At 27.3% G+C, this 15,971-nt stretch overlaps 1 protein-coding gene across 7 annotated transcripts in view; it reads left to right on the top strand.

Moving 5' to 3' along the window:
- The window catches only part of LOC107448524 (cilia- and flagella-associated protein 251), a 42,750-nt gene extending 32,086 nt beyond the window's left edge, over nucleotides 1-10,664 (top strand). For 2 of the 7 annotated variants that reach the window (XM_043057030.3, XM_043056905.3), the window contains 7 exons: nucleotides 1-92; nucleotides 2,257-2,388; nucleotides 4,693-4,804; nucleotides 6,112-6,202; nucleotides 7,399-7,533; nucleotides 8,900-9,075; nucleotides 10,391-10,664. In XM_043057030.3, coding sequence (XP_042912964.2) covers nucleotides 1-92; nucleotides 2,257-2,388; nucleotides 4,693-4,804; nucleotides 6,112-6,202; nucleotides 7,399-7,533; nucleotides 8,900-9,075; nucleotides 10,391-10,567 — 915 coding nt within the window. In that variant the 3' untranslated portion in view covers nucleotides 10,568-10,664. Of the gene's footprint in view, nucleotides 93-2,256; nucleotides 2,389-4,692; nucleotides 4,805-6,111; nucleotides 6,203-7,398; nucleotides 7,534-8,899; nucleotides 9,076-10,390 lie in introns of those variants that run through there. The other 5 variants (XR_006227482.3, XM_087168043.1, XM_087168044.1 and 2 more) reach the window with 5 other exon arrangements.
- Nucleotides 10,665-15,971: the final 5,307 nt, after the last annotated feature.

Here is a 15,971-nt window from a genome sequence, read left to right as displayed (position 1 = left end):
ATAAGTACAGCATTAACAAATTATGATCAAACATTTTTATTTACTGCTGGTGTAGAAGATTCTTGGATCTTTATGTATGAAATTAACTTTGGGTATGCATTTTTTGCACTATTATCTAATATTTAATTTTAAGTATAATACACCTCAGGTACATGTATATGTCATAGAGATTGTCTTAACCTAAAGGTATGACTTTATTTTAAGTTTGTATCTTATTTAATCCTTATTTAATGAAAATTTACTTTAATACTTAACTTCTTAGCAGAAAAAGTATATTTGTTTATAAAACATGTTCAATTACAATCTTTTAGACTTTAGACACTTTTTTACTGGTATGAATTTTTGCTGAAATTGGGAAAGTTTTGAAGCTACTTAAATGAAAATGTAAATTTAAATATGAGCAAGATTCATCAGTTTGTGTGTAGTTACTTCTTAACTCACTAAATTTAATATATATATATTTTCTATCCAAATAAATATTTAATCTCTTTTATAGTTGTTTCCAAGTCCATACTTAATGCGTTACAATTTTGAACTTTTTTTTATAGGTTATTAATTTTTAAATGAAGTGTTTCCCATAGTATACACCTTTATTTCATTTTATCCGTCGTTGAATAGCCAACCCAATTTTGGGTTTACGACTACTAATGTACAACTCCATAGTCTTGTAATTTTGAATGAATCCAAAAGACAAAGGAACTCCTGGATCCCCCAGAACCCCCAGAGGTATTGATTTGTTATGGGAACATGGAGGACTTTGCGACTTGACAGATTTAACGTGCATCAGTCACCATTTACTACACGGGAGTATACACCTTTAGAAATTTATCTTCTCAGATAAACATTAGTACCAGGATTCTTTAGTTATGTTTGATCTCTTCTCCAAGTCAGATTTAGTTTATAACGCCACTTGATTTTGGTACTTTTAATGTCACAGATAAGATTTTTCTTTGAAGGCTCTTTGAAATTTTCTATTCAATATCTAAAATAATGTTTAAAATTGTATTTGTTTGTCTTTTAATTCCAAAAATTGCTTGTTATTGCACAATTATCAGACTTTAAAAGACTCTGGATTGTTTTTATATTTATAAAAAAATTTTGACTTTCAGGACAATTTTTGAATTTTGGTATACTAGAAATGTTTTCATGTAATTCCCATATGAGTATAAAAGTCGTAAATCTATTTGAAATTGGGCTCAACAATATATGAAGTGAGGAAGAAAATAACACATAACTTTCATGAAAATAACAGTTAAATTACAGTACAGAACCCGTTATCTGGAAATCAGAAAACCAAAAAACCGGAACGAAATTCAATAAATTTTCCCGCCATTTTCAGCAAAAAAATTTTTTTTTTCCTCATCGGATTTTTCTTTCTATTTTGAAAGAAAGATGTTTACCTTACCATCATTTTGGAAATAATCATTAGTGTATTACTTCATCGTTTTTTCTTCTTTTTAAGATTATTTTCAATTTTTTTTTAGTTGGGTTTTAACTGTAAGAAAAACAGCTTTTTGTAGCGATTCAGAAAACCGGAAAAATCAGTTATCCGGAATAGCAATGGTCCTGATCGTTCCGGATAATCGGTTCCCTACTGTACAATAATTTTCAAATTGACTTTGGAAATATTTGCATGCACATTCCTATGAGTAGCATTCATCAAGCAATAACTACTGTTAAAAACCATTTTTATTTGATTTATTTAGAATAATTTTTTAAAATTTAACATTTTGTTATTCTAAAAATATTTAGTTGATTTTAAATTTCTTTTATTCTAATTTTTTTATACATATAACTTATAAATTTTTTTTTTAATAAAATGGCATGTTGTGTAAATATTTTGTGATTAATAAAGGAACAGCTACTTGTGATGTGATGAGTATTCAAAAAAAGTAAAACATAGTGTAAATTTATATTTAAGACATGTCACTTATTTGATGGATGAGCATATGTCTATTTCTATATTGTTAGTCTTAGATTGCTATTTTTAATCAAATAAATTAAGACCACTTTAAGTTAATTGAATTTTCTTTAACGAATCACTGACATTGTTAGTTCTTGTAACTATCAAGAGGTTTTGGGCTTGATTTTTTTTGGAACGTTCACCAATAATTTAAAACTGAAATTAACTGATTTGTTTTTTACTTTTATCTCAATTTTTATTAATTTTTAATTTTGCTCAAATTTAAACTTATTAATTGCTCTTTTTAAAACAAATGCTTTAAATTATTTTAATCACTTGACTTTTAATACTAGAGCTGTGCTTCAGTCTCAGAAATCAGGTGGTCAGGGAATCGATGCCTTTCTTAGTGTATTACCATCCATTGAAAATCAGCAGGATGTTAAACATAAACTTATTTATGGTATATATGCACTTGAGTTGGAAACGTAAGTTAATTTTTTTTCTCCAGTTCTAGAATACTTAATCATTTTTTTATAGTTATTTTTGAAATATATGATATATTACTATTAATTTCAAACCAAATTCATTGCTAAATTCAAATCGGCATAAATAATTTTTACAATATTTTTTTCCTATATCTATCTGTGAACATTTGGAGACTCACTAATCAAGGCAGAGATGATTGTGTCCCAGGTCTAAAAACTATAAACAGGACATGTGATTTACTCTCTAATTTGTGGAATACTTCAAATCTTGACTGTTGATTTGTGAAATTCCATGAATCAAATAATATAATAATACACATATACCACAAAATATTACGATAAAATTTACATGTAGTTCCACAAATCTAAAATTTAAAGTTTGAAACTTTCTCAAAATTTCATTGTCATGAAGTCTATTCCTTCCCTTACCATTATCCTCTTTTTTTTCTACACACGCTAAAGTAAGTCTTTTTTTACTCCGATTAGAAAGAAAACAACTGTCAAATGTACCAAAAACAATAGTATAAAACTGATAGTATAAAAAATTATTCCAATATTGTATACTTTTAAAAAATTGCTGGCCTTAAAAGTGGTTATTTTTCTAGTATTTTTTAGCTTATATTTTAAAATATTTATCATATATATCATAAGGCTAGTATGTTTTTGATCGAGGTTAGATGGTATGAGGTCATCTATGAGAGGGGCTTATAATTTTTTTCGTCATTTGGCTGCCATAAAATAGAATCAAGTTATTAAAATTCCAATATTTTAGTATGATATTACAACTTCAAAATTTCAGATTGCACATTTAAGATTTCACTTTTCACATGCTTAATTCGCTCGGTTATCCTAGTAACTCTAGGTGGTGATTTGATGGCTTTTTCGATTATTCTTTTGAACTTTTACATGGCTGTGTACCGATACAATATACCAATTTTCATAAAAGTTTAGTCCTAATTCTTTACTGTATAGTGGATGTAGTTTCTTTGTAGAATTTAAGTATAATTTTTGGCCATGTGAGATACATTCTAATTTTGTTATGAAGAAGGGATATTTATCCCAGGAAAATAAATAAAGTTGCTAAGGAAAAATTGATTTATTATGTGAATTTTATTATAATGAACATGGCCGCATTCCAAAATTATAAAACAAAGGAAGTCCCTTAAGGGGATTAAGAGAATCATTCTTTTTCTCTCATCAAGCAAAAAAAAAAAAAAAAAAAAAAAAAAAAAACGTTAATTAACGCTTTGACTAATAAAGTTAATTAACGCTTTGACTCTGCTTCTAAGACCCCAGTCCTTACGCCAAGAATAAAAAAACTAAAAGTAAGTGAATTGTTCCCAATGGACAGTTAGGAGCATGGGAAGAGATTCATGGTTGTGGATTTATCGAAAGATAATATAGCCAAAAATAAAGCCAACCCCCTTTACTCTATATTAAATTTGAAAATAATTTTGCGAAAGCTAATCATCAAAGAGACTGTGAGAATTAGTATAACATTTTTACAACTGAAGCATTTTTGTGGTAAGAAGTAAAGAATGAAGAGTTATAATTAGATTTCATTTTCAATTTAGTCGCGACAGCGAATTAGAGAGTTTTACATTTCAATTGAAATTAAAAAGTTAGTTGTTACATTGATTGTTAAGAAAGGAATGAAATATTTATATGAGCTTTTTATAAAATGTAATAAAAATTAAGTAATTGGTTTAATTTAATTAAAATTCGATTAAGAATGATTAAAAAAATAAATTTAAGAAAATAAGGAAATTTTAAGAGCTAAGAAATATGTCATGCCTATCATGGCATTACATCGATATTTTTAATGCAATATTATTGTAAAATGAGAAACTCGAATTGCGCATTTGAGAACCACTTTTTTATACACTGGATTACAGCATAAATTTTCGATTGTCGTTGTGTTATATTCAAATGTAATATTGATTTACTATTTCTCAGTATAAAAATTTTGAGTGTTTGAATAGATGACTTATACACTAAAATATACGATATTTTAAAGAATATCAAACTTTTAAGTTCTGTTTGTTAAAGTTTTTCCTTGTGAAGAAAGCATTTCAATTACAAAAAACTTTAACAATAAGTTAATTTTTTCGATTTGTTTTCTCAATTTTGTATAATTGTTTTTATTTTTAAGGAGCAAAACAAAATTTAATTCAAAATGCCAGATTGGGCAGAAATAGATACAATTTATTATATATATATACATACATATATATATGATTTAAATGTAATGTTCTGCTTTTTTATAATTATAATATTGTTTGCGTTCTATTTATGAAATTTTAGGAAATTGCTAAATTTCGGTGCAGGTCAAGATCCTGTTTTGAAAGGAGAAATACCAATTAATTGCTTAGAGTACATTATGGCAGTTATGGGGTATTTTATGACTCCAAAAGATGTAAGTAAAATTAACTTTAATTTTTTTTAGTCTAAAGAAATTTTTTTATTTTCACAAAATATTATGCAAAGCTTTAAGAGACTTGTAGGAAAATTTTTTAATCATTATACTATAGGATTTTTTGATCTGAAACTAAAACATTTTATAAACTTTTTTTAAATGCAATGAAATTTTCTTCTAAATTTTCTATGCTTAGGTAATTAATAGCTTATACTATAATTGTGTAATTGTTTAAAAGAGAACTCAGCTAATTTTCTATCATTGTGTAATTGTTTAAAAGGCTAAATCAGGTGAAATTTTTGCAAAACAAATTGAATAGTTCCTGAAAAATCAAATTTTAAAGATTTGATTTTTTCAGGAATTATTCAACTGATTGCTTGAATTTTGTATTTTTCCATATATATTATTCACTTTAAAATGATGTAAAAATTGTATACCTTATAATTAAAATTTTTTTCGACAATCTTTAAATAAAATAATAAATATTTACTAAAATTTCTTCTTAGCATTAAATTATCTTTGGATAAAGGAATTTTATAATTGTGGGTAAAACATTTTCAATTTGCTGAAAAAGTTCTCGAGATATGACGAAATAAGCAGAAAGTTAAATTAATATTAAGGGGTCCAAACTTTGGATTGTTCTCCTGACCAAACTATGGGGACTATAATTCCTAGAATGCGCATATCCCCTATATTTTTAGGGTCAGAAATTTGAATCCATCAAGAAAAAAAAAGGCATGCTCATTCAGAGAAAGTCTGTTTTTCTGTCTGATTTCATAACTTAAGATATCGTCTGCACTAATTAAGATATTTGAGGTCACCTTCTTTCACCATTGAGTGAAGTGTAGATCTGATCATTAGAACCAAAGTTATTCAGCATGATCCATTTTATTTAAAATTTTGTGTAATGTACATCTGACTGCTTGATTTCCTTTTCATTAATCTCTTCCCTACTTTTTAAAAGTAACATTCCCATGCACGAATTTAAGTATATCCTACTTCTCTATTGTATTTTTTTATCCTAAATTTTATGATATTCATTTTCTTATGTATTGAAATCTTGATCAAGTCATTAATAAGATTTTATACTCAGTTATCTTTTAAAGTGTGTATCGTCCAGGATTTAAAAAAAACGAAATTGATTGCATTTGTCTTTCTTTTTAAAATAAAATAGTGAAAAAGAATGATTGAAAAACTTTTTCCCATTTAATATTTTTATAGTAAAAATGAAAATTTTTTTCCAACTTTTTTTAAAGTAAAATTTAATTTTTTATCTAAATTCTACTGACTTTACCTTCATGTTTTAGTTACAGCTGATGTTAAATGATCTTGAGTTTGAAAACTCACATATGCATGAAGGAAAGAAAACTACTTTAAATTGCCTTGATATTGTCAAATGTATGTTTTACAATTATTTGAAATTTTGAACTACTTCTTTTATTCTATTTTATCATAAGTATCATGTAATTCATAATCTGGATATGCAGCTTTTGATGCTTCAACGCCATAGCTTTGCAGTTTTGAACCCAATCCAGATAACAGGGAATCCAGATAACAAGGAATTTTTTATTTATTTTTAAATTGAAGCTAACCTGCTTTTGTGTTGCATAAAGAGGAAAAAAAAAGAGGAAAACACCAATTCTTCTCTGTATTTATCCTGTGTGTAATATTTGTCTTATCTGTGCTTTGTCTCTACTGGAAAAGGAAATTTTAATTAAAAAAATTAATATTAGTACTTGATTTAACTTACAACTTTCTAAAGATATTTTTTATTGATTTCAATTTAAAAGAATATATTGGGTATCCCAAAAATGACCAATGATTTAAAAAAAAAACAATTAAAGGACAACAGAAGAAAACAAAAATTTATCATTAGCTATATTCTGTTAAAGATACCATTTGATTTATATCCCGCCAAGTTTCAAAATTAGTTAAAAATTTTATCAAAATTGTTGAGAAATTTTTTAAAAATGTTTTCAAATGAACCATCATTTACCACAACCTAGTACAGTAGGAGGACAGAATAAATAGATACAATTGGCATGATCTGATGTTTTTACAAATTTCCAGTTATGGTGCTGTTTGTTCATGTGCATTGTAATTGTAACTAATCATAAAATTTATTAACAAATTAATTGGTTTTCTTTGCAGAATGTAACAAAAATAGCATTTCTGTCTCTTTCCATTTTTTTAGTTGATCCTGTATATGTATAATTTTTTTATTGAATTACAAATATAAATTACATAAATACCTATCTATACTTCAACTAAAAGTGAGAGTTGTGACAGAAAAATGTAACAATGCAAATGTAATTTGTTAAGGATTTTAGTTTCACCTCTTTTGCCACCTTTGAAGCTCTTATGTGCGATTTGCAATTAAATCAATCTTGTGTTTTTTAATTGACTGTCTTATATTAATTTCTTCATAAGCTTTAAGTGATAATTTGTGTTAGAAAGGTGTAACTTAGAAAATCTGGGAAGAATTTTAGTTTCACTGCTTATGCCACCCTTGACATAAGCTTCTATATATGACCTTTGACTGTGTATTTGTTCCTTTTTCTTCAATTATTAAAAAAAGTTAATTTCTCCTGCAGTGTATGTAAATTATCGACCTGATGAGCCACTAAATCGAGAAAAGATTAAACAGTCTTTTAAAGAAGTTTTATCTGCTGAAGAAAATCCTGAAAAACTTGCCAGATCTAGTTTTCTTCGTATTTTGGAATTTCGAGGTGAGCTGTTTGATGTAAACTTCTTACATCTTGTTAAATAAATTGTTTTATATATTTCTTCCTTAGACCCGAGGTATTAAAATTCAGCTACAAAGTAAATTTTGTAAATAAAATTTATTTAATTCTGTAACCAAAATTTATTTTAATGAAAGGCAATATTTTTTATTATAATGATTTACGACATTAAATGCATCCATTTTAGTACAAAAAAAGTATCATTAGACGCAAAATTAAGAGAAATACTGAATCAATCCAGTTGTAATTGCAAATGTTAAGTAGTAAGGAAAAGCTGAATATTGAAATTGAAAAAGTTGGGCCTAGTTGAAGTATGAGGTCAAAACATGAAATGTCTGGTACAAAAAAAAAAAAATGCTACAAACTGCATTTTACACGCTTTTTATGTTATTATACTGAAAAAAATCTTTAAATTACAGAGCTATTTACTATACTGTGTTTGAATAGGTATAAAAAGTTCCATTTTTTCTGATACTAGTTTTTGTTTCCTAGATTTTATTTTTTGCAAAACGCTGTCTCCCCACACACGCAGACTTCCCATAACTGCATTTCTTTGCAACTTCAGCTCGCTTTGCTCGCTCATCAGACACTATTTTGTTTTAGTCTAGCTTTGTATGACATGTGGTACTCTATCTGAAAGTTTTAAAAATATGGGATGTTTAATTTACATTTTAAATTTTACTGTTTAGAATCGCATCAGTTTTAGGTTCTTTATTCTTCCATGAACTCATAAAAACATTAAAACCAAAGAAAAGGTTAAGAAAATCACAAAAAAATTATGTTTGTTAAAATGGTGATAGTTTTCCTGTGTTAAAACAAAATTTTTAGTTGAATGGATGGGCAATATCATTAAAAATAACGGACTATAAAAGGAGGAAATAAGGACTATAAAAGTGGTGATCTTGGAAAAATATCTAAAATTTCTCTATATATAATTGTAAATTTGGGTGTTTGAAGACAAAGCAGTGACATAATAAATGGATATCCTCATAGACCTACATAAAACCTGTTCTAGCAGTCATTTTTCAATGGCTAAAAACAATATCTTTTTGGTTCTGTTTTTCTATAGTTCCTTTTAAAGACCCCTTTTCTATTCAAATTATTAAGTATGAGTATAACTAAAATATGCTCTAATTTATTATATAATCTGCGTAATGAAAACAAAACTATAATATTGTTTTCTTATATGAACAGTAAGCTTAAAAGTTTTCATTTCTCGTCCATTTATAGCTTAGTTTGTATTAGCTCTTTGATGCTAATTTGATAAAAGAACTTTAATTTGTTTTGAGTCACATTATATATGTGTTTTATTTAATATTTATTTGTTTTTATTCTCTAATGTTTATAATAGGGGATCTGCTGCCACGTAAGGAACTTCTCACCATTCTTAAATGTTTAAAAAGTACTGAAGATATTGATACTCTAACAATGCAATTGGATGAGGGAAATATACAGGCTAAAAATTTGTTAGATCCTGAAAATAAGATTTTAAATGATCAAGAAGAGTTAGAATGTTTAATACCTGATGTAAGCTTTTTGTTTATAACTAAGACATTAAGTGGGAAGTAAGAAGAAAAAGAAGTAGAGAAATAAACTAAAATGCTACTGATTAAGTTTTACATGTTTGCATGCTAATTTATCCAAAAAAAAAATATTATTGCGCAGTGCACAATAAAAACCAAAACAGACCACCCTAAATAAATTTTGATCTAGTGATTGGATCTTCTTGATCTCAATCTTAATGGTTTGAAGGGGTGACCTCAAATATTCTAATTAATAAATGCCAACGCTATTTTAAGTACGAAATCAAACGCAAAAAATTTCAATTCAGTTAAAGAGTTCTCGAGATATAGCAAAATATGCAAAAAGTAAAATTAACATTATGGGGTCCTAACTTTGGAGTGCTCTCCTGACCAAACTTTTGGGACCATGTTTCCCAGAATGTAGCTACCCTTTATATTTTAGAGGTCAGAAATACGAATCCGTTGAAAAAAAGTATGTTTATTCAGAGAAAGTAAGTTTTTGTGTTTGATTTCGTAGCTTAAAATATTGTCTTCACTTCTTAATTAGCACATTTGAGGTCACCCCCTGGAGTCATTAAGATTGAGTCCTAGAACATCAAGATCAGATTATTAGATCAAAAGTTATTCTGGGTGGTCGAGGGGTTTTTTGGTCACTGTACCTAGTTTTAAATATTAAATAAAATGCTATAACTTTTTTCCAATTTTATTGTAGTTACTGCTTTTTATTTAATTATGAATTTGAGTTTAGTTTAGTATTACTCTAATATTTTTATATTATTGCTAATATTTTTTAGTTTAAAATTGTATAGCCATAGTTTGTTTTTAAAACTTAAACTATTTGAACAGTTTTTTTTTTAAATTTTATTTTATTTTGTCTTGTTACTATCTTTTATTGAAATAACAACAATACATCCAATTTGTGGTTAAAAATTAAAATACAGTTTTTTCTTTATTCTTAAACAAGAAATATTTTTAAAATACACCATTCTTTTTTTTTAGAAATAAAACAGGCTAAACAGTATATTATTTATTTGATTATGTATCTGGGAAATTTAAAAATAATCTTCTCAATTAAAAATATTTAAATGGGTTTGACAAAATGTTGAAACACACAAAAAAGGCAGATTTTACCATGTATTAAGAAGCTTACTTTGATTCAAACAAAATTGTATTTGATTTGAATTCAAATTAAAATTTTTAATTTAATTTAAATAGTATTACTCTAATATTACAGCTTATTGTGAAGGCCAAAATATACTGTCAGAAAACAACTATGGTTGATGTATTATTATAATTACTATTGATTGTTTCTTTTCCAGACCATCACTGAAAAAGTATTCTTGCAAGATGTACTTTGTTTAGATGAGCCAAAAGAAGACTTGTCAAAATATATTTTGAAAAAAGGTGATTATAAATTAACACAAGGCAAACCCAAAATTGAAGATTTTATTATTGCTGCTCAAGAACTGAATTTGTTTAATGAAACAAACAAATGACTTTTAACTTAGCTTGTTACTTTCTCTTTATTATTTTCTGTTACTTAACAAAATTGGTTATAAAGATATTTGACATTAAAAGGCTGTTTATTTTTTATATTTGTGCTACATTGGAAACTTTAAATATTTTAGAAATATTCTTTAGATGCTGAAGTTTAACGAGGATATGAATGATAAAGAATGATACAGTTTTAAATATTGTTATTAACATCTTGCATACCAGTACAAGATCTAATAATAATTACTGCAACGTAAGTAAAATTCAGTAAAACTGAAAGTATAGAAATAAAATATTTTTAACTTATGAAAACAAATTATTCTTGGAGGGGACATTTAGTACTAATAATTATTTAGGCTTGTGAAATTACAATTAGTTCTGATATTTTTATATGATCACTAATAACAAATTATTTTTATTTTCACTGAAACAAATTATCCAAAAAATTTCAGTCATGTTTTATTTTATTAATTATTTGGCTATTTTGACTACGTTAGTTTCTAATTTTGAATCTATTTTACAACTTTTTTTATTTTTAATTTGTTATTGAATTTTTTTTTCTAAGATAGAATCCTTGTTTTTATATAGCTTTCAGTTTTATATTTTGTTTTATGGAATGTAGGCAAAATTATGTCTGTCTTAAAACAACTCCAGTCTAACAACACTAGCAGAGAATAATAATAATAGATTTAATTTGCGATTTAGTTTATTTGTAAGTGTTCAAGCATTTAGCTACTAGTAAATTAATCAGTAATAGAGTTAGTGCAGTAGTTGGTTTGTGATTTAGTGACTGATTACTGATTTCGTTATTTATCTAGTGATTTAGTAAATAACATCAACAGACAAGTGTAAAGAGTTCAATTTTTATTTATTAAATATTGAGATATAGTGATGCTAGCTTTGTTTCGATAGTACATGCAAAGTAGAGAGCAAAAAATAAATTTTTTAATAATTGTATCTTAATTTTTTTTTTAATATTTGACCCATTGTATGTTTTGATCAGTTTTATATATTAGATTTGTTTTCAATGCTAAAGAATTTTTTTAAGCTATTACGATTGAGTAATATTTTTAAAATTTTAACAATTAACTTTTCAGAAAAACTTCTTACCAAGTCATAAAAATCTTTGTTTTAATAGCTTATTTAAAATAAAACTTCCTATTACTTTATCAATTGATACTCCTTGCCACCTCAAAATTAAAATTTAAAATTACTCCCCAAGGAAAAGGATTTAATATTTATATCATATTAGCAGATAGAAAAGATTTTTATCAAATATAAAATTACACAAATTATTATCAACCTCTTTTGAAAAAAAATTGTAGGAAATAAATGGAATAAGAATAACAAATAAATAAAATATGAAGATAATAAATACATTTTAGTAATTCTAATTTATAAGGATATTGCAATAAATTTTTCAGAAATAATCGAATAGGAATCAGATGTAAAAAATTCTGACAGTGCAATTGTGAGTCCTATAAACTGAAAAATTTTGATAGCTATCTATTCAGGTACTAATTTGAACTTTCTTTAAAACTTTTTTCCTAGAGATTCACAAACTTTTTGAAATCTGCATTATTATAACAAATAATTTATGATACAATACTGCAGAGCTCTTAAATTGGATTCCATAGAGCCCAGGAGATCAATGTAAGAAGTACCGGGAGTCTGCGGAACAATTTAAACCTTTATTATAATTAAAGTTCTTCAACCTTTGATTACAGTTTGCACAGCACATTAATGTGAACAGGCTTATCTGTCACTATTATATGTAAAATCAAAATATTGGAACAAACTATAAGTAGAAGCAGATAGCACATGAATGTTTCCACTGTAGAGCCTGATGTTATGGTTTTGGTTTTAAAACCTCTCATAAAGTGAATATAAGAAAACATAATTATTGTGATCTATCTGTTCCTATTTATTCTTTTCTCTCTCAATACACAAGAGCACTTGTAAAAACCAGCAAAACATTTTTACGAATATAAATTACATTATTGTACCTATGAGATTATTGAACCTGGCATAAAATGTCAAGAATTACAGAAAATTTGATAGCGTTTGGAAAAAAATGTTGAAGGGATCCGTGGTTTTTATAACTTTAAGAAAATTTTGCATTTAAAGTATTATTATTATTAGAAGTGTGCATAGTACAAAAGAAAAATGGAGCACCGAATTTCATCGAATATTTAATGCGCCGAAACGACACTACTTTCCGGTACCCCTAATATATATATGTTTTGAGATTTGCACAGCTGTATGCTACCATAAAACGTAAAGATGTTTGGTGCAGACTTTTTCTCACCGACCTAGTGTTACTTCATAAATTAAAATTAGAAAGGGAATGACAAAAATTTCATTATTTTTCATTAAAATGTAAAATGGTGCAAACTTTTGCAGTTGATACGCAAAATCTCAACCATATTTAAGGAAATTTAAATTTTTATTCTCATGTCTACTTTTTTTCGTAGATTGAGCGATAGGACACTTTAGTTAATTGGTTTTATCCTAGTTAGGTAAGGAGAATTAGCTCTTGTGGCGAAATTTTAAACCACTAATTGATGGTTTAATATATTAAATTTTGAAATAAAATGCTTTTTTTCTTGATGGATTTGTATTTTTCAGACTTAAATAGCGGTTGTAGTTGTAATTGGAAAAAACATGAGGGTGGTCTAAAGTTCGAACCCCTTATTAGGTTGTTTTAGTTATACACCTATCTATGTTTTTATTTTGATTTATCTTTAAGCCAATTAAAATATTTTGCATACAATTATAAATCTTGTATATCTACATAAAATGATATCCGGAAGTTTTTTAATAATTATATTTTTTGTTCATTTTAACAGTCTGAAACTATCAAGATGTAATGTAAACTAATTTTGATATAATTCGGATTATAATTTCCAGATTGCGGCTACATTATCTCTAGGCACCCAAACCGGTATCCATTAGAAAACAATGTGTTTTCAAGTAAATTTTATGAGAAGTTTGGTAAAGCAAAAAAAAAAAAAAAAAAAAAAAAAAAAGCCTAAGTAATTTTTACTCCAATGATTAGATTTTCATGTATTAAAACTAAATTTTGATGATTTAAAAGGTTGACTTCAAATAAACTAATTAATTGTTTCTAACTATGAATTAAATAATGAAATAAGATATAAAAACGTACTTCCCCTGAAAACATAAGTTTTTTTTTTTTGTTAACAGACTTGGAGACTATGGTTTCTATAGTTTTGTTGAGAAAGTGGTCTAAAGTTTGAGCTCCTTCATGTTAACTTTACTTTTTGCGTATTTCTCCGTATTTTGGGAACTTTTTGAGCGAGTTGAAAAGTTTTTGCTCATAATTATATATCGTTTTGTACAAGGATTATAGCACGTAAAAACAGTTTTTAATAAATTCATCTTATTTAATAATAAACGAATGCATTTTGAATTGTATGGTATGCAAATTTTTATGCCGTTTTGAACTATGGAATTTTAAATCATAAAATATGAAATTAGAAAGTGATAGGTTGAGCAGTTTAATTAAAATAATCTTATTTTTAAATATTTATTTCACTTTTAATCGATTTCGTCAAAATTTTGTATTTTGTCAGTTTAAAATGACGCAAAACTGCACACCTTACAATTCAAAATTTTTCGTTCTTTATCATATAAAAAAATACAAAAAATTCTATTCGTTCGCGCATGCTTTAACTTTTTATAATTGAGTGCAAAATTTTTTGGATTAGCCTAAAAAGTTCCTGAGATATGACAAAATACGGAAACATAATTGACAGGTCGTGCCCTACCTTACATCCTGACTCAACTGATAGGACACATTTTCCAAATTACGGCTATCACTCATATTTTGATTGTCAAAATTCAAAATCCGCCAAAAATTATTTATAATTCAGAGAATATAAATTTTTTTGTTTTTGTTAATTAATAATTAACCATAGTTAATTCTCATATTTTTAGGTGAATCTTTTGCAAAATTACGAAACCTGTGACTGTGAGTTTTTAATTTTCTGATGATTTTTATTGATTTTCTTTTCGTAATTTGTTTATTCTTTTGAATGTATCTTGTTTTTCCTGGACCTCTATACAAAACCATCGGGGTACTGAGGGAGATATTTTAAGCTTTTGCTTCTCCCTCAAATAGAAATGGTTTTGTTTTTAATGGCTACCGGGGCCGGTACCCCCTGAAGACGTCGGCTTCGGTGGTCATATTTTTATTTTATTTCATTTGTTTTGTATTAATTAAAATAATCTTATTTTTAAATATTTATTTCACTTTTAATCGATTTCGTCAAAATTTTGTATTTTGTCAGTTTAAAATGACGCAAAACTGCACACCTTACAATTCAAATTTTTCGTTCTTTATCATATAAAAAAATACAAAAAATTCTATTCGTTCGCGCATACTTTAACTTTTTATAATTGAGTGCAAAATTTTTTGGATTAGCCTAAAAAGTTCCTGAGATATGACAAAATACGGAAACATAATTGACAGGTCGTGCCCTACCTTACATCCTGACTCAACTGATAGGACACATTTTCCAAATTACGGCTATCACTCATATTTTGATTGTCAAAATTCAAAATCCGCCAAAAATTATTTATAATTCAGAGAATATAAATTTTTTTGTTTGTTTTTGTTAATTAATAATTAACCATAGTTAATTCTCATATTTTTAGGTGAATCTTTTGCAAAATTACGATTTGTCTTTATTAGGTGACATTGAAAATCCGCTTTTTAGAACAAAAGTTACTGAATACTCGATTCAGATAGGTTATATATATATATTCTAACTGTGGTTGAACAGCCGACCCAGTTTTAGGGTTTACGACTGCTAATGTTCAACTCCGGAGCCTTGTAATTTTGAACCCAATTCAGAAGACAAAGGAACTCCTGGATCAAGTATGGGGAGAAATTTGCCTTTGTTGAGGACTTTTTGATGGAACTGCGTTACCTTGAGATTAAGAACACGTGAACCTCCCACGGTTAGCCTGCCAGCAAAAGGACTCTAGCCCATGATCCGTCTACCACTGAGGATATTTCACGTCAGCACTGTGGTCGGTGCAAGCCGGATGCGGATTCGAACCCGGTTCCCCTCATTGGAAGGCGAACGCTCTATCCCCTGAGTCATCGCGGCTCAGATAGATTAGTTTCTTAATTTTTTTAAATTTCTATATCCGTCATTGAACAGCACACCCAATTTTCGGGTTTACGACTACTAATGTTCAACTCCATAGCATTGTAATTTTGAACCAATCCGAAAGACAAGTAAACTCCTGGATCAGTACCCCCAGAGGTATTGATTTGTCATGGGAACATGGAGGACTTCGCGACTCGACAGATTTAACGTGCATCAGTCCCCATTTACTACATGGGGAGTCTTCGGCCAGAGGGATCGAACCCAC

This window comes from Parasteatoda tepidariorum, chromosome 7 (genome assembly GCF_982258835.1).
Source record: "Parasteatoda tepidariorum strain Cologne lab strain chromosome 7, Ptep-v5.0, whole genome shotgun sequence".
NCBI lineage: Eukaryota > Metazoa > Arthropoda > Arachnida > Araneae > Theridiidae > Parasteatoda > Parasteatoda tepidariorum.
Note: the sequence above shows the minus strand (reverse complement) of the source record. Positions and strands in the feature narration are given on the sequence as shown.